This window comes from Vipera ursinii (assembly GCF_947247035.1).
Source record: "Vipera ursinii genome assembly, chromosome: 16".
Taxonomy (NCBI): domain Eukaryota; kingdom Metazoa; phylum Chordata; class Lepidosauria; order Squamata; family Viperidae; genus Vipera; species Vipera ursinii.
The window spans coordinates 9550264-9569298 of NC_139529.1; the positions used below are offsets into that span (position 1 = coordinate 9550264).

General features: G+C 51.7%; 1 protein-coding gene across 2 annotated transcripts in view; it reads left to right on the forward strand.

Moving 5' to 3' along the window:
* The window catches only part of RGS3 (regulator of G protein signaling 3), a 48877-nt gene that overhangs the window by 24577 nt on the left and 5265 nt on the right, over positions 1-19035 (forward strand). For both annotated transcript variants that reach the window (XM_083374905.1, XM_083374906.1), the window contains exons 24-29: positions 190-273; positions 2093-2204; positions 3133-3176; positions 5173-5304; positions 14910-15551; positions 18570-18637. In XM_083374905.1, coding sequence (XP_083231031.1) covers positions 190-273; positions 2093-2204; positions 3133-3176; positions 5173-5304; positions 14910-15551; positions 18570-18637 — 1082 coding nt within the window. The remainder of the gene's footprint in view (positions 1-189; positions 274-2092; positions 2205-3132; positions 3177-5172; positions 5305-14909; positions 15552-18569; positions 18638-19035) is intronic.

Consider the following 19035-nt stretch of genomic DNA (forward strand, 5'->3'; position numbering starts at 1 on the left):
TTTTATAGTTATTGTGTGACCTGCTGGCTCTCCCGCTCATTTTGTTTTTGATTTCCTGGACTCTGGACTCTCCACTGGTTATCAGGGGCTTGCAGCTGTCAGGGAAGAGATTGATGGAAGCCTCCAGATGCTTTTCCCTTCCTGAGAGTCTCTGAATTGTGTGTCTGCGTGTTTCTCTTACTCCATTAGCCTCTGGACCTTTGCAGCCCAGCTCGGAGACTGCTTTTGTCAGAAGAGCTGCTTCTTCACGAGACTCGAAACAAACCAACTGAGGTGAGCCTCCAGGTGCATCTCGGGAAATGATTTTTATTAATACTGACTCCCTGGTGAGGAAGAAGAGCCGAACAGGAGCTGTCTGAAGTGCCCTAATCTCAGAGGGCAGAATCCTGTGAGATAATCACAATTGATATTTACAAGACTTTTATTCAAAGTTGCAATGTTGAGATGAGGGGAGGCATAGAAATCTCTTAATTTAGCCAAATAATGTATTTAATTTACAGATAAACATGTATTTAAATAAATACAGAAAGGGAGGACCCTCTCCTTCCTGCCTCATGCCTGGCTTCCCTTGAGGCCTGTCTTGGCCGTAGAGACTAGGCTGCCCTAACCCTAACCCCGCAGAGGCCTGGTGCCAGGGCAGGCCGTAGCAGGGAGCGACCTGCTGCCCGGTGGCACTGCCCCTCTGGCCATGCTGCTCCTGCGCTGGGCAGGCCCGGCCTTCCTTTGCAAGCGCTGCTGCTGCTGCTGCTTCCTCCTCCTCCTCCTCCTCCTCCTCCTCCAGGGGCCTGGTCAGGACAGGTGGTCTCCTGGAGCTGCTCCGCAAGCTCCGGGGCTCCTGCTTTTCCTTCCGAAGCCCTGCAGGCTCACCCGTAAATGCCGGTGTGGTTAACGTTCCCACTAATATTTCCGTAGACCTCGCAGTCTCAGCACTTTGGCGTTTGAACCCTCGTGCATTGCTGTCCCCAGGGATGATTTCTGCTACCAGCTGATGGTTGGGATTTCTTGCTTTGACTGGGTAGTTTTCCTTTTGACTGGCTAACTAGTATGTTGAGATGCTGTTTGTATTACTGCCTCACAGCATTATTGCGGTGACGAGGGGTGCCCTGACTCAGTCGGGGCTTGCTGCACCAGGCGGCCCCCTGCCCGCGCCTCTCCCTCTGAAGTCAGCTGTTTTTTTTTAAGCCGTGTGTGACCTTTGGAGGCACGCATGGATTGGTCACCAGCTCACTTTGCCTTAAGGCCACCGATTGCTGCCTCAATCCGTGGCCTACCCATAGATTCTGGTGGGGCTTTTTCTTGGGGAGAAGATCCAAGCGGGCACCCTGTCTCCGCCCGCAAACGGGCTACGGTGCCACAGATTTCAGCCCACAAACCCGACCCTGAGACCTGGGCCGAGGGAAAAAGATCTCTCCAGGAGGTCTGGCCACCTGAAGTAACTAGGATCTGGAATGGCAAAAGTCCTTTCTTTTCTCCTCATTTTTAAGAGCCTGCCTAGGCGCTTTTCCCCTCTTGCCCCTAACCATGGCTTGTCTTTTTTGCCTTGGCTAGTATTGCCGAAACAAAAACGGTAGTTCTTTTGCTGCTACCGTAATTCCTGAATTTGGCTGAAACGAGTCTGCACGCTTGTCAAGTATTATTGTATTGCAAGTTGCAGGGGAGCTGCTTCCAGAATTTTGCTCAGGATTTTGATAACATCATACTTTTTTTTTTGCTAAAAGGGAAGGGGCAGTTGGCTGTGCACTGTGTGGTGCTGTGCCAGAAATGTCCGTTCCCTAAACCGTATACTAGTTTCAGTCACATCCTGTCTAGACTTGATTTTTCTTCCCACAGTGATAGTCTTTGAAGCTCGGAAGTTTTTGGAGCTGTGTTGCAAGGGGACATCTAGGCCCATAAGCTCCGAAATGGGGTGCAAAGGGGCGACTCCAGAAGCTCTCTGCAGGGGAACCCCAGTCCCTGAGCGAAAGAGATTTGAAATGATGGCTGATACACTAAACCAAGTGTAGTCAATTGCTGAAACAGTTATTAATTTGCTTCGTGGTTTGATTCTTGGTCCTTGTGAAACGCTTCTTCTTTTTCCTTCTGCCTTGTCCAGGTGACCCTCTTTGTTTATTCGGACTTGCTGCTCTTCACCCAGGAAGAGGAGCCTGGGCAATGTAATGTCTTTCGCAACCCGCTTTATCTGAAGGATGTTTGGCTGCAAGAGGGTGAGTCCAGAGCACGTGTGAAAGAAGGATACTCCCACAAAGCCCATCCTTGTGCCAGCAGGAAGCGATGGGCCTCCCAGGGAAGATCCGGTGACGGTCCGCATTTACCGATGGCAGCATCCCTTCCCTCCCTCCCTCCCTCCCTCCCTCCTTTGTCCCAGGAGCTGAAGGGCAGAGCACCCCATCGAATCGTTTCAGTGCTCCTGAGCCCCCAAGGCCACGTGACCTTGACTTGTCCTCTTCCGAAGGACAGTCATTTAAGTGGCCAGGGCAGGTTCTCTGGTGACGATTCTCAGAGGTCTTGTACCTGTGAAGTGAGGAGGTCGCGAGAGGGAGGGGAATCTCACGGCATTGACTGCAGCTGCTCCTTGGGCCTCCCTTTTCTAAGCCAGTTGCATAAAGTGCTTAAGGGCCCAGGTGCTCCCTGCCTTCCTTTCGCTCAAGGTGGCCGTGCTCAAGCGTGACTTTGGCTTCACTTGTTAATTCGTCTTGTCCTAAGAACTGACAGCTGTCGTCTGCTTGGCCTGTGGGATTAATGAGCCCGAGCAGCACCAGGTCAGGGGGAGTGGGATAGGAGACCATTTTGTTTAAGACCACCTGGCCAGATGAGGAGTTGCTGTCAAGTAGTTTTATATGTTTTACGTCCCTCTGATCAATAGAGGAGTGTTTTTATCCAAGACCTGGTCCTGGGTGCGTCTCCGGCCATCAAGAGCCGGGATGGCTTGGCTAGGGCAGCTCAGCAGACTCACCACTCAGCTAGAGCGGCTTCCAGGGCTCCTGTCTGTAGCTTCTTAAGTTTACAAACACCGTGTTTGCCCGCTTTTCCTTTGCTGTGGAAGGAACTGCAGCATTCTGAGCACTTGGTCAAAAAATATTTTCCATTTGTCAAGTCAGGGAAGGTTAGATGACCCCTTTACTTTTCTTGCAGATTCCTCTGAAGATCTGAAATTCTGCATTCTTTATCTGGCAGAGGTGAGTGTTACCTGCAAATTAGCTTCTGGCTGCAATTACTGCATCCATCAGCCTCTTTCTGTAGCTGGCAGAAGAAATAGGACTAGAAATCACTCAAGCAGCAGAGTGACAGAGCCGTGGCCGACTGAATTCTACCTGGAAGAAAGCCTCTCCAAGGACGAGCAGTAAATAAGGAAGAGAGTTTGGGGGGGGGGCTTTGCCCTTGTGGTGCTTGTAGTTAGGGCCAGCGATGCAGGAAGCTTCTTTCCTTTTAGACATCATCTTAGGGCTCTGAATACGAATAATATGGTTCAGGTAAATGGGGAGGGGGAGGGGATGGAGCAGTCACATTCCTAGGCTTAGCCAAAGTTCTCATGTTGAAACTCTGAAGCCCTGATTCAAGAGCACACAACTCACAACTCTTTACTACTTCCCCTCTACTAGACCAGATGATCAGAGGCAACCTGCAGGCCAGGTTTATCCTAGCCCTTGTTCCAGAATATCTCTAGGATTGGTGGATGAACATTGTGGGCCCGCAAGGCTTTTGTTTTGGTTTGAGATGTGTGTGAGAGAAAGCTGGTGGGCAAAATGGTTACCTTGGGCCAAGGTTTAAGCCAGCATCTTATTCCTTCAAAACCTTTACCCTCTCCGATGTTGGGTTAATTGCCTCAGTTCTGGAGCATGTTAAGGGACAAAATAGGAATCCTGAGCCTATTGGGGCATTTGAGTAAAAAGTGTCACCTGTGTGTAGGGGGGGGGAGGGAGGGAGAAGGCACCACTAGCAAAGCATCCTCTCCACTTTGCCAGCAGTCAATCTGCAGAGCTTTGCTCTTGGCAGGCCTAATTGAATTGATGCAAGCCGTTAATTCCATTACCCGAGATGGGGGGGAGGGGAAGGGCTCCGGGAGAGGCTTTTGGATTGCCTGTGATGGAGAGCGCTTGGGAAGCTCCCCACCAGCCTCTTGGGGATAATCTGCATTAAATGTTGTATTATCTGCATCTATAGCTTTGTTGGGCTTATGTGTGGGCTCCACAAACCTGTATCCATTTCTTTAAACCATCCCTTTTAATTGCTTCAAGCTAAGAAGGTGCTTATTTTCCTGGGCTCCAAGATCACTGCAGATGGGGACTGTAGCCAAGAAATTAAAAGACGCTTGCTCCTCGGGAGGAAAGCCATGGCAAATCTAGACAGCACACTAAAAAGCAGAGACATCACTCTGTCAACAAAAGTGCGTATAGTCAAGGCTATGGTCTTCCCAATTGCAATGTATGGCAGTGAAATCTGGACCATAAGAAAGGCTGAGCGCCAAAGAATGGAGGCCTTTGAACTGTGGTGCTGGAGAAGACTCCTGCGAGTCCCTTGGACTGCAAGGTGATCAAACCGGTCAGTCCTAGAGGAGATCAACCCTGACTGCTCTTTAGAAGGCCAGATCCTGAAGCTAAAGCTCAAATCCTTTGGCCACCTAATGAGAAGGAAGGACTCACTGGAGAAGAGCCTAATGCTGGGAAAGGTTGAGGGCAAGAGAAGAAGGGGACGACAGAGAATGAGGTGGCTGGATGGAGTCACTGAAGCAGTAGGCGTGAGCTTAAATGGACTCCAGAAGATGGTAGAGGACAGGAAGGCCTGGAGGAACGTTGTCCATAGGGTCGCGATGGGTCAGACACGACTTCGCAACTAACAACAACAAAGAAGGTGCTGAGACAGGGCAGGGGATCTGCATTGGCAGCTCTGCTCTGGAAGGGCAAGGAGGCTCCTGGCTCTGCAACGGACAGGCAAACTAACAGGCTTGACTAAAAGCCCACAGTGGCTCTTTCCTGGTATTCAGCTAAAGAAGTTGTGCATGTAGCTAGTTTTGTTGTAAGGGGCTCCTCCTTATCAGCTTGGTATCCCAGGTGGGCAGCCAACCCAGAGAGAAAAGCTGCCGCTGAGGAAGCCCAGCCTGTGGATCCAGGCTATGCTGGAAGGTGGGCCTTCCTCTCCTAGACCTCTCCCGGCCTCTGTGTCCCTGTGTGCTAGGAGCTGGAGTGTGTGCTCAGCCTGCAGGCTCACTCCCACGAGCAGAAGACCAGGGTGTGCTGGTGTCTGATGGATAACATCGTGAAGCAGCAGCCAAGAACGACTCCGACAGCCCCTCCGGCAGAAAGCAAGGTAAGAAGGGGCAGTGACAGGAAGGGCCGCAGTCAGTTGGCGCAGGGGGTCCTTGCTCAGCTGGTCAAGGAGGACCCTCCTCAGCGCATGAACCATCTGGCCCAAGAAGAGCCCTGCTCTGGTCCAGGCCAAGCCAGGATCGGCAGCCCCTCCCTTCCTGTCCTCCCGGCAGAGCATCCGCGGGGCCTCCCAGCTGGCTTTGGCCCTTGTGCTGCTGGACTCCACACATCTCTGGAGGTTTCTTCACCAGGGCTGCCTTGCCTTCTCCTTGGCAAGTTCCAGATGCTGCCACGGCCACCGGCCAGGCAGGGACTCGCCCTGTTCAGGATGTTCGGCACAGAGAGTAGAAGCAACGAGGCCTCCTCACCGACTCCCTCTCGGCCTGCTGAGCTTTTGATCCAGGGCCCCAAAGCCTGGCACCTCTGGCTTGTTTTCCTGTCCCAGCCTTGGGGTAACCGGGCCCTTGCCTGGCCTCCGAGGGCCTCCCCGAGCTTGTTTGTCCAGCAGGGGGTGGGGGTGGGGGTGGGGAGGGAGTGGCAGAGAGGAGCCAAAGTGCATATCTGGGGCCTTGGGCAACATGCAGACCTTGTGCCTGGCTGATGCTGAAGGCTCCCCTTTGTTCCCAGGAAGGGTGGGAGCGAGCAGTGCCTGCTTCTGTCCAGCCGTTGTCAATCCTGCCTCTGGCGTTTTAGGAGAATAATCGGAATTGGCTGCTTTTTGGCAGAGTTCCTGGTTGCACTTAATCCAATGACGATATTGTTACATGTTTTGTGCCAGCCATGGCAGTTCCCCAAATAAGTCATCAGATGGAGCAAAGAGGCTTCTTTGCTCCCCTGCAGCAGCCCCATTGGCGAGAGAGTTTTATGGCTAGGGAGGGGCCGAGACCCCCCATAAATACCTCTGCCCAGGGGCTGCTTCTTTGTTCTAGCTCTGCTTCTCTTTCTATCTATCTTCTATCTTACAAGCATGGATGCTTCCATGCCATATAGCTCTTTTTATATAACCTGCCGATGAATAAAGCTTCATAATGACTGCATCTATGCATTCTGCCTATTTCGCTTGGAAGCACCTTAACGTTCCATCGATCTCTTGTGAAAGCTGCTTCACAAGTTGGTAGCAGAGAGGATGGTTAAAGGGAACGCTTCCAAAGCCTGCAGCTAATGCCTAGATTTGAAACTGAAATGGATGGCCGGAAATCGCAGATTGTGACCAGGAGTCTTCAATCAAGATTAACAGCTCTAGCCCCTGAAGCAAGCCCCGCTCCAGGTGAGAGCACAGATGGCCTCCTTCTGCACGCCACAGAGGGAAGCTTGGAAGTTTTACAGTCCGCCCAAGACTGTCAAGATGCAGCAGAAGCGCTCCGGGCCCAACGCAAGCAACGCGTGGATCAAATGTCTACACCAGAATGCAAGGAACTGCTTCTAAAACTCCTTGAAGTACAGGAGACCCCACAAGCCTCTCCACGAAGGACATCAGTGCAGAAGGACTGTGGATGCCGGGTAAGCCCCCCCTCAGCGACCACGAGGCCCCTCAATATGGCGCCTGCCACCCTGAGTAACCCCGGGACCCCAGGGCTTTCGGCGCGAAATCCCCTGCCTAACTGTGACCTCCAGCTTCCTGGGGCAACAGGAAACAAGATGGCTCCGCCCAGGGAGACCGCATGGCCCGGCACAGGAAGCAAGATGGCAGCCCCCTGTGCGCCCACATTTTCTAACAAAGAAAGGCCTCAACTTAGTCTGGAGGCCCAGCAACCCCTGGCATACGGCCGTAGCAACATGCAAACTCCTGGGCTCTCTCCAGCAGAAACCCTCGTGACCTATGATGGCTATAGGACTGCCCATTACCCCCCAAGGCCCCCGACCCTCTCTCCGGGGCCCCCAGCCTTCCCTTCGCCCCCGCCCAGGCGCTCTCCTTACTTGGCCTTTGGGGGGGGGTTGGCCCCCTCCTCCAGCATCGGCTTTAGCCATCCCCAAGGTCTTCAAGGCAATCCAGGGCCGGGGGGGCTCCAGGAAGGATTTCCAGAGCATTTTAAAAACCAAGTGCCGGCCGGCAATCTTGGGCTCCGCCCACCCCCTGATCACGTGTTTTCCGGACATGCCCAGTACGGGCTTTTTAACCCAGAAGGGGGGCCATCTGAAAATCAGAGAAATATACCACCAACGCCCACTAGAGGGGTACCTTTACCATTTTTTTCAATGTCAACCTCCCAAATGCTCCAAGAATGGGATAATACGTTTCTAATTGCCACCCCGTTGAATCCCAACTTTGAAAAATTGAAAATTGGGGGTGAGAACTATCACAGTTGGAATAGAAACTTGCAAGTATGTCTATTAAAGGATGGGATTCTTGAAATGGCCCTGAACCCACCACCTTTCCCGTGGAGCTCACGAGAAGAGTGGCTTCATAGACAGACTTTTTCCATTCTGATGGAGTCCATCGATGATAATATGTTCCCTAGCATTCCAGATGGACTCACAGCTTGCGCAGCCTTGCACTTATTATACAATTTATTCAACAGCAAGAGCATGGGTTCTCTCACCAGACTCACAACTGAGTTTTACAACACAAGACTCAGGTTTGGGGCCAACATGGCAGAACATCTTGGAAAATTAAAATCCCTCAGGGCGCAACTAATGTCCAAAAATTACCGAATACCTGAAGAGAACTTGGTCGCAGTTATTGTGGCTTCCCTGGACAAAAGTTGGAACAATTTTATTATTTCCCTGGAAGGGGGCAGGGATGGACCCATGCCTCTGTCCTACCTCGAGGGCAGACTCATTGACGAAGATAGCAGACGTAGACATACGGGAGAATACAACAGAGTCACCAGCCAGCCAGCCAGCACACGACACCGCAACTTAGAGCGGGTTAATGCTCTACTCAAGTGTTTCACCTGTGGCTCTGAGGGGCACCTCAAGAAGGACTGCCCCCATTTTCAACAAGGCCCCAAGCGTGGTCCCAATCAAGGTAGGGGCAAGGGACAAGGAAGGGGCCGTGGCGGGGCCAAAAGTACTAACAATCTTGTGTCTACCTGTGCCCCCACCACAAGAGCTGATAGCTCCACTGACTTATGGTTACTGGACTCTGGAGCTTCATCTCACATTACTAATGTGAGTCAAGGTTTTAAAAGGGTAAAGAAAATTAAATCATCTGTCAAGGTGGCCAACGGTGATAAAGCTTTGGTTATTGGGGAGGGCACGGTTTCTCTACCCGGGCTTGGAAAAGTTGAAGGTGTCTTACACGCGCCCTCTATTGCCAACAACCTGTTGAGCATTATCAAGTTATGTGACGATGACGGGGTGGAAGTTTTATTTCGCAAAGGGGGAGGTCATGTCACCCGGGACCAGAGGGTCATTGGAAATATAGCCATCATAAATGATTTGCCATATTTCTCCCCCTTAGAAGGGGCCTCACAGACAACCCCAAGGCTGCTTAATGACCGCAAAGGTGAAGCGGTTGCATCCAAGCCCCCACAGCAAGGCAGTGTGGATAAGAAATCCCAACCTCAGCTGTCAACTGAAGCACCGCTCAAGGCTACCAAAGCCAAGAGGGTGTCAGTCGGGAAGCCACTCCACGATAAGTGTGCCCATATTTTGCACCGAAGATTAGGTCATGCAAGCTTCCCTGTGGTTAAAAAGATGGGAGAGTTTGCTGAGGGAGTCCAGCTCAAAGATTGTGAGGTATTCCTGGACTGTGCAATCTGTAAGAAGTCAAAGAGGAAAGCTGCGCCTATCCCAAAAACATCACTGCGTAAGACCCAATTCCCATATCAACTAGTTCATGTTGATTTGGTCGGGCCTTTCACACCATCTCTAGGGAAAAGTCAGTATTTTCTCACTGCAGTTGATGATTTTTCAAGGTACGGCCATGTGTATATCCTCACAGAAAAATCTGGAGCTTTTGATGCCATAAAATCACTCTACAACCTTGTAGAGACCCAGTATAAAACCAAGATTGCACAACTGCAGAGCGACCGCGGGGCTGAGTTCATGTCCCGAAAATTCCAGGACTGGGTAAAGCGTAAGGGCATCCGCCATTTTCTTACCGCGCCTTTCACCCCCGCTCAGAATGGTGTGGCAGAGAAAAGAAATGGAGTCCTACAAACTATGATGCGTAGTCTGATTGCAGACGCAGGGGTCGCAGAATCATACTGGGCAGAAGCGGTAAAATATGCCAATTATACCTTAAACCGCACTTGGAGCAGTGTTGTGAACCAGACCCCATATTTCCTAGTTCATGGTAGGAAACCAAATCTTGGACATTTACGTGTTTTTGGGTCCTATGCATGGGTTCACATCCCCAAGCAGCTGCGGAAGAAGGGGAGATCTGTCTCCCAGAGACTAAGGTTCTTGGGCTACGCTCCTGGCTCCAAGGCCTACCGTTTCCTGGGAGAAGGGGGCAAGATTGTGACTTCCCAATCTGCCTCCTTCGAAGAGGACTCCAATTGGGCCCAGATACACTCCAATGATCTGAGCCCATATATCAACCGTCCCAGCAAGGGCACACCAACTACGACATCACCTGAGACGTCCACATACCCTGCCACCGACGAAAGTGTGGAACAAGACGAAGATGTCATCCCACCTGGTTCAGATGGGGAGGATGAGCCGTCCAGTTCCCCAGCAACGCCTCAGAAACCCGCGGAAGAAAAAGGCGGTGAGTGGCAGAAGGTAAGGAGGTCAAAGCGGTCCAACAAAGGCATCCCGCCAAAGAGAATTGACATTGGGCACATCGCATCTGTTAACAGCGTTGTGGTCACCCCAAAATCCTTCTCTGACATCCAGGAGCTGCCCATCGAAGAACAGGAGAAATGGCAGCTCGCGATGGAGAAGGAAATGCAGAGCTTAAAACAACTCAAGGTCTTCACCCCCCAGCAACCTCCAAAGGAGAGGAAAGTCATTGGCACAAGGTGGGTTTACAAGGCAAAACCACTTGCCAATGGCCTCTACCTGTATAAGGCCCGTTTGGTAGCTCAGGGATTCGCCCAACGCTATATGGAAGACTATGGCGAGACATACTCTCCAACTGTCCGGGCAGAGAGCGTCAAGACCGCCCTCGTGACTGCAGCTGCTCTGGGGGAGGAAGTCTTCCAATTCGACATCCAGACGGCTTACCTCCACGCCAAATTGGACCGGCAGATCTACATGAAGGCCCCTCCTGGCTACCAGCAAGAAGGGGAAAATACATGGTTACTCCACAAAGGGTTATATGGTCTCAAGCAGTCAGGGAAATTATGGTATGACTGTCTTAGAAAAAGTTTAGAACGAGTTGGTTTCACTGCATCCCGTGCAGATAAATGTGTTTTCACACGCAACTCAAAGGGTACCACAGAAAGGGTGTTAGTTTATGTGGATGACCTACTATATGTAGGACCTGACAAGGAAGGGTGTGATGAATTTGCCAAGGCCCTGGAAGAAAAGTTCACTTTGAAATCTTTGGGGCGGGTTGACAAGTACTTGGGTGTGCATATTTTGGCCACTAAGGGGGGGTTCGCTCTATCTCAAAAAGAAAAGATAGAGGAATTACTGGCCAAATGCAAAATGGCAGAATCTAATCCTACGCACAGCCCAATGCAAAGCGACTTTTACAACCATACTCACAAGGACGGTCCTGAGTTCACAGATAACACGCTTTACAGATCTGTGATTGGCTCCTTGCTATATATCAGCAATTGGAGCAGGCCTGACATAGCTTTAGCTGTAAATCTATTGTCCAGGCATGTGGAACACCCAAAGGAATTCCACTGGACTGCTGTTAAGAGGGTACTTAGGTACCTCAGGGGCACGACCGATGCCCTCCTTGTGCTGGAACCAGAGAAGGGGGAGACGGCCCAGCTCTCTGCTTACTCAGACGCAGACTGGGCTGGCGACACCAAAAGTAGGCGGAGCACTTCTGGTATACTCATATTGCTAAATGGCTGCCCAATACATTGGCATGTTAGGCAGCAAAAATTTGTTTCTTGCTCCACGGCCGAGGCTGAATATGCCAGCCTGTCAGACACGGCCAATGATTTGACTTGGTTCAATGAGCTGATAACGAGCATCTGGGCAGCTCCTCCTCTGCCCATCCAAATTCTAGAGGACAACACAGCCGCCATTGCAATCTCGGAGGCTTATGCAGTAGGCTCTAGATCTCGCCACATAGACATACGCTATAAAAATGTCAGACAGCTTGTCAAAGAGGGTTTTATACGTGTAGAGCACTGTAACACAGTTGACCAGATAGCTGATCTGTTCACCAAACCTCTTCCCATTGACCGGCACAACCTTCTGTGTAAGCGTTTGTGTTTGGCCTTCTGAATGTTTTTATACATGTCTATGACACCTGCTTGCCCCTCACACACATTCACTGGTCCCTGTCATTGGCTGGCAAGAAGGGGAATTGTTACATGTTTTGTGCCAGCCATGGCAGTTCCCCAAATAAGTCATCAGATGGAGCAAAGAGGCTTCTTTGCTCCCCTGCAGCAGCCCCATTGGCGAGAGAGTTTTATGGCTAGGGAGGGGCCGAGACCCCCCATAAATACCTCTGCCCAGGGGCTGCTTCTTTGTTCTAGCTCTGCTTCTCTTTCTATCTATCTTCTATCTTACAAGCATGGATGCTTCCATGCCATATAGCTCTTTTTATATAACCTGCCGATGAATAAAGCTTCATAATGACTGCATCTATGCATTCTGCCTATTTCGCTTGGAAGCACCTTAACGTTCCATCGATCTCTTGTGAAAGCTGCTTCACAGATATGACTTAGGGAGGCCAATAAAATCCTCAGCAAGTATTGCTTCCTCACAGGCGCCCGCACAAAAGGGCAGGCAGAGCTGGTGAGCAGCAGCCAGAGCCACCTCTGGGAGGCGGCCCCTAGTTGGGGGAGCCCTCCCCTCTGCCCAGACACCCTCCTAGGCAATTGCCTGCCTTCTAGTTCGCGGCTGCCTCCTGTCCTGCGTTCCCGCTCGCCCTGGACGAGACTAATCTGGGGGATCTCGAGAGTGGCCGTGCCCCTCCCCAAAGGCTAGGCTTGGGGTGCCCCCTTCTTCCCTTGCCCGCCTCAAGCCCCCTGAATTGGGACATCTCTTGCAGAGGTAGGAGATAAACACCCAGGCTTCTTAGACGCTTCATATTGTGTAGATGTTGCACTGTGATTAGGGATTGCTTCTGTTTCTTACAGGTTTGTACTATGCCTCCCTACCCGCCCCCCTCACCATTCTGAAGACACTGAACAGTGTTGCAGACATTGAACAGTAGCCCATCCCTACTAAGGCTAAAGGGGGGGGGCTCTGTGTTTTGTACTTAGTTTTGGCGAGAATATTTAGGAGTTGTGAGAAGAAAACAAGGTGTGTGGGGGTCCTCTCTGAAGTCGTGCTTTGTGGAAGGAGGACACGGGGCTTAGCCCGTGTGCCATGACACTTAAATGAGCAGGGTAGGTTTTTGTGGGTTTTGCCCTTCCTTGGGCATGAAACTGCTCCTGGCACCAAAATAAAGGAAAAGCAACTGTTTCAGCTGGCTTGGTCTACATGCTAGGAAAGATAATTATCTGCGCAGACAACGGCTGAAGGCAATCGGAACGGGACGACCCAAGCAGGCGTTGGGGGATGTCAGAGGGGCGGGCCATCTCAGGAGGGTGGTGGGGAGCAGGTGGCCAAGGGACTGGTGGCAGCTGGAGGAGGAGGATGGGATGGCTTAAGGGGAGGGGGGCAGGAACATGAAAAGGTTAGCTGGGACTTCAGCCCTGACTCCTCTCCCCCCCCACACACACACACACACCGTGAAGGTGAGCTTCGACAGCTGAGGCAGAGAGAGGGCTTTTCAGTTGTGTAACCTCTGGAGGAGGTAGGAGCACGTCTGGCCACACACCAAATTCCCCCCCCCACACTTCATCATTACATTAAGCGTTCAAAGGCCAAACCCAAGCAAGAGAACTCGGCTTTACCTTCGCTTAATTTGGCTTAGGGGTGTAGGGGTAATTTTTGTCTCTTAAAACTTTGAAATTGATCTAGTTGACCACCCCATTAAGCATCACAAGTTCACTTCCCTCTTTGCTAGAAATGCTGAAGATGCTCCGTGTCGTGGCCGTGCTGGACCAGAGTTCAGCCTTCTGGCCTTAAAACCCGTGGATGGGAGTCCTTTGCCCAAACCAAGAGGATATTTACACATTTACCACCAGCCTCTGTCATTGGTGACCATTGCTACATTTCTGGGGATATTGGAAGCAGACATTTGGGCTCTTGGATTTCTCAGATTTTATTCTCTTTCCTTCTCTGGGTGGAGAGCAGGCAGATTTTAAGTCCACGTTTCCTGGTAAATTGGGGAGAATATGAAGTGTTTAAAATCCGCCTCCTGTGGCATCTGCCTTCTCCAAAGGCCAACCTGATCAGTCACTGTTCCACTGCCTGCCTGGCTCAGCTCAGTGGAAAAACGGGATGTGTTGTGTGTGATCTCTCTCTGTTCCGAGGGGAAGTCCCCAGGTCCCTCCCATGATGTGGCACAAGGGCTGCTTGAGCAACAGGGTGTTTACATCCCTCTCCTATGTCTCCTGCCCCCTTTCCCCCCCCCCGAAGGAATATCTTTTGTAATTTGCTCCCGCTGAGCAAAGGAGACAGGTTGGAACTTGACCACCTCTGTTTGTTTCCTGAGCTAAAGCCTTATTTACATCTGGACCTCAGTTGTCCAATTAAGCATTTCGACTAGTCTGAGACACGGAGCCAAGACGGAACGCCATCAGACTGTCGGATCAAGTGTGGGTAAATACCTGGGCACTAGATCTCAGTTAGCTTTGGGCCCCTGAAAGTCAGATAGCTCATTTGGACAAGGACGTGTGAGTCAAGTGGTTTGTAGAGAAATTAGTGGGGCCACTCTCAGGCTTGAGGCTTAGGCCTTACCTGCAAACCACTCACCCAGAAATAGCAGCCAGATCTGTAAGTTCTTGCAAGCTGGTCACTCACTACCCTGAGGTTGCTGAAGCCAAGCATCCCAGCATCTACGCTAGGAGTTTAAGACCAGTCAGTCCCTGACTCTTTGAGGGAGCTGCCATTTCCTGTCCCAGCTTCTTTGCCAATAGTTTCTAGGTTTCTTATGGGGCAATTGATCAGAAAGTGGAGGGGGGAGCTTCTTCCTGATGGGCTTCTGATACTGATTTTCAGAATATAATTTGGAAGTGGGAGGGTCTTTCACACAAAATTTAGGAGCAAGTACTACATCAGAAGATCATTGCTTGTAGTCAGAATAGATGCTAGTGACCTCAGCCTGAGCAGCCCCCTATGTGGAAAGTGCAATATATGCTGCCCTGTATGCTAGTTAATGTTAATGCTCTGTGCCACACTACTATGGTTCCAAAATACAGAATTGGCGGGGGGAGCGTTTTATGCAGAGACTGGGATGGGAGGAGAGCGCATCTGAAGAAGTAGCCTTTGTGGTTTCAATAACTGTGTCCTTTATTTGAAGGAAATGCTCCTGATGTTTTTGAGAAAGGCCATCCACGTGTACTTAAGTGCTGTGGCTGTTCAGAGACATCAGAGTGCTTGAACTTTCCAGGATGACTTAGGACACTGGAAACTTTTTATCCCATTTCCAACCATGCAGTGGGCCCATTTCCCTTCCTCTTTGTTTCCCCCCAGATGCTTGAACCAGAAGCTGAGAAATTAGGGGCAGTGCCATCTGTGGGGCAGGATGAGGGCAGCCGCCTTGCCTATCCTGTGAGAGACATCTCCATAGAGGGGGTGACAGAGGAAGCTGTGGCAGAAGTCCAGGGCATCGCGATGGAACAGGGGAAGCAGACCTGCCACCTCGAGCGGAAGGAACAGGAAGCGCTCTGCGGAGGCTCTGCTGCCTTTGCAATCCCAAAGTTGCAGGTGGACGGTGTCTTTAGCCAAGACCTGACCTGCCTCACCAGCCTCAAGCTCAGCGGTCCAGGGGAATTAGCTGAAGAGGAGGAAGAGAAAGAAGAGGAGAGTGGTGAGGCCTATCTGGGCAGGGGCGATCGAAAACGCTGCAGCTTGTTTGAACCGTCAGTGTGTCAGCCGGCCTGCAGCCTGAGTGTGCAGAACTCTCTGCGGCGTCGGACTCACAGCGAAGGCAGTCTGCTTCAGGAGCCCCGAGCGGGCCACTGCTTCACCTCTGACACCAGCCTGAATTACACTGAAATGCAAGGACCCACCCCTGGCTGGACGCTGCCATCTCCGCAGAGCCTCAAGAAACACTTTACGAAGAATGGGGGCTCCATCCACCAACTCACTCTGCTCTTCGTTGGGAATCGGAAGGTAGGTCAGCCTGTGTGTGTGGGACAGTGGGGGCACGAGAGCACACTTGGAGCAGTTGTGCCAGAAAAAGTCAGAGAAAGTTCAGGGCAGGAATGATCTGGAATGTGGACCCCATGCCCTAGTCTCTGCCGCCTGCTGGGTCTGCCAGGGCCTTGCGCAACGCATCCTTTCCAGGGTCCATGTCGCAGAGGGCAAGGCTGGATGAGGTCTTTCGACTCCAACCGACTTTCTCGGCATGCCAGAAATGTAAACTTTCTAGTTTGCTTAGAGAGCTAGTTTAAAAAATACATTTCTCGTCTTCTAAGTGGTGATGCCAGATTTGCTGGCTCTTCTGAGTAGGAGGTCCTTTTCCATAGGAGATGCAGCCTTCTTTCCTTGCTCCTATTGGATCTCACCATTGAAAGGATATAGAATTTTAGATCCACTATGTTGCATTCCATGTGTATTTTCCACATAATATGAATATAGCAGCGGCCCACTTGGCCAAAGACACAGCCGGGCCCTCTGCCTGGGAAGCCAACCACGGAATAGGCTATCGTAGGGCGGGGACGGCAGCAGCTGATCTCTCTGCATTATGCAGTGGACGCATCTGTTGAAACGCGGCCTTGGCCCTCAGCTTCTCTGCATCTAACCCAATTAACGACAGGAAGCCTCAAGAAATGGCCAAGGCCTGGAACTCAGACGAGCCCACGGAAATTCTGCCTCCCCCTCTGAAAAGGCAGGAGATCAGGCAGGGAGACAAAAGGTTTGCCAGAGAACTCACTTCTTGTTCCTAGAGAACTTTTTAGGGAGGGGGGACGAGAGAGCTCCCTCCCTCAGAGACACCCACTACTCCAAAATGACTTCATTTTGTTCCTCTCAGCCCACCATGCTGTGAACTAGCTCTTTTGCTCAGCTCTTCATGCTGCTGGTGTTTACTTAAAATATTTCAGTGTATCAGTTTAATTATAACGTTTTGTCTCATTTTTGTTTAAAAAAGCAGCCAGTGTCACCGGCATGCCAGCAGCTGGTCTGCACAAACAAGCAAAGCAGCACACAAAAGCACACACCCTCCAGTCCACAGAAAAACCTCTCTCCACGGAACCAGTCCCTGGTGCCCAAAAGGTTGGGGACCTCTGCTCTAGGATATAAGATGTTGCCTGAATGCTGCGTTTTCAATTGGACAACTTTTTGTTGTTCTTCACCTGCTTAGAGCACAAATGGTTCCAGGAACCTGTTTGGTGCCGCATTATGTTTTTCAGTGTCCTTCCTGGACCTTCACAGCTGAGACTGCCGATGCCACAGCATTGTGCAGGGCGCCGTGGGAAGAGAAGCAGGCATTTGCAAGCCCAAAACGCTGGCCAGAGTCAGGTCTGGCTACCTGTAGGGCTGTGGGACAGGCTCAGAAGCAGCAGAACAGATTCTTGTGGCGTCTTCAGAAAGCAAGCTCCATGGCCCCTCTAGCCAACCTTGGTCGACCGGGGTGAGGTGGGCATGATCAGGGCTTGCCAGGATAACCCACCAGCCCAGCCGTTTCCCTCTGCAGCAGGAGGATGTTGTTGGGCTGGCCAGCTGCCTGGGGGGGAGGGGGGCGTCCGAGATGCTGACGGCTGAGCACTTTGGGCTCAGGATAAATGGGCAGCTTCTGTTTTCAACCACGTCAATTACTTGTTGGCTGCTGTGAAAATAAGGAGAGGGGAGCAGCAGGACCTGAAGTCCGTGTGAAGCAGCACGCGTGTGGGGGCTGTGGAGGAAGGTCCCTTTGCAAAACTCTTGGCCTGCAAGGGCTGCTGGCTTTCCTCCTCCTCCTCCTCCTCCTCCTCCTCCTCCTACAGAGGGAGGGAGGGACACGCCTTCCTTGGTCTTCCTCATCCCTGGTTTGCACACACAGTGTGTGCTGGCTGCCCCCTAGGGGATGTGCCTGAAATGACTGGCCATTCCAAAGAGATGCAGGAAAGGAGCTTTTTCTGAGAACGGTTGTTGGGCCATTTCAGTTTGCTCTGAAATGCCCAGAGGTGCTTGCTTGGCTTCCGGAGGGGGGGGGGGTTCAGCAGCCGTGTGTGGCTGCTCCCTGCCAAAGCAGAAGGGAATTGGCAGCCTTTTCCAAAGCGGGTCCCTCAAGCGTGAACTCCAGTACCCGGGGAGAGGCGGGGAGGCAGGGGCAGAGAGGAAGAGCAGCACTTCCAGTGGGGGGGTTTGGGGGCCTTTCCCATTACCTGCCATATGCCAGGCAGGTCTCTGGCATTAGGCTCTGGCCTTTTCCTTAACTGGATTCGTCAGAGGCTCGATATTGAAAAAGGAAGGAAACGACCTGGTGCCTGTTATGAATTATGGACCCGGTCCCTCTTCACAAGAAACCCCCCCCCCCCGGTCCTGCTAGGTTACGTTCAGCAGGGAAGCCAGCCCGCTTCCCCAGAGCCGAGGCCCACTTCCAGTCCTCTTATAATCCTCCTCCTCCTCCTCCTCCTCCTCCTCCTCCTCCTCCTCTCACACACCAGCAAATGGGTTGTGAGCAGAATAATCCCACGTGCCGAGCAGAACGGTCTGCCTTCCGTGGGGGCTGCCTGCTGCTGGAAGAGGCCAGCCCTAGCCAGTTCCTGCTTGGGAGCGGAGAACCCTCCTCTCAACAATGAGAGGAAACATGCCCGTCTGGCGCACCCAAAAGGCCCAGGAATGTGCTGGGCCTGATAAGACTCGGAAGCCTCAGAGAGCTAGGCTGGTGGCGCTTGACCAAGACACGGTTTCCCACGGTTTGCCCCAGTTCTGGGTGTCAGGGGAGCCCCAGCAAAGAGATTCCCAAGCCAGTTCGGTCTGGCAAATGAGCACTGCTCTTGGAGGATGGTTCGTTCGTTTGTTTTACGGTGTTTGTAAGCCACACAAATCCGTTCAGATTCTTGGCAGTGAACAGTAAAAAGAAGAATAAGCCAAAGAGAGCAGTAGCAAAATTATTGAAAATAGTTAACTCCTTCGTGTCTCCCTCAGTTGAATTTACCTAGTTTTTATCCCCCCCCCTTCCCATTGCGGTGATGATGGCGACAGCAACAGCAGGTGCTGGATCCTGAAGGAGTTTGTGACTCAGGAGCAGCCCACAAGATGAACAAGACAATGTAAGTGTGTCTGTGCTTTGGTCAAGGTGTGGGTCCTTTTCCTAAATAGCCTGAGTGGGTGGAGGCATCTCTCTTGACCATCGGTTTTTTGGGCCCGGAACACAAGGCTGTGAATCGGAAGGCAGTTTCCATTTGTTCAGAGTCCCCATAATGCTGCACAGGCTGGTTGCCTCTGGAGAGAGAGTTTCTCCACCCCGGAAGGAAAAGCAGTCGGTGGAGGTTTGGAAATCCACCTCTTACATGCTGTCCGTCTAGAGGGATGTAGGGTTCATCCCTCCCTCCCCCTAGTCATACCTCCCAGATGCCTCGCTAAGAAGCCCTCGTGGCACAGTGTCTCATCGCCGGCCTGCAAGGAAGGGACAGAATTTGGTATTTATCTGAGCTGATGGTAACCCAAG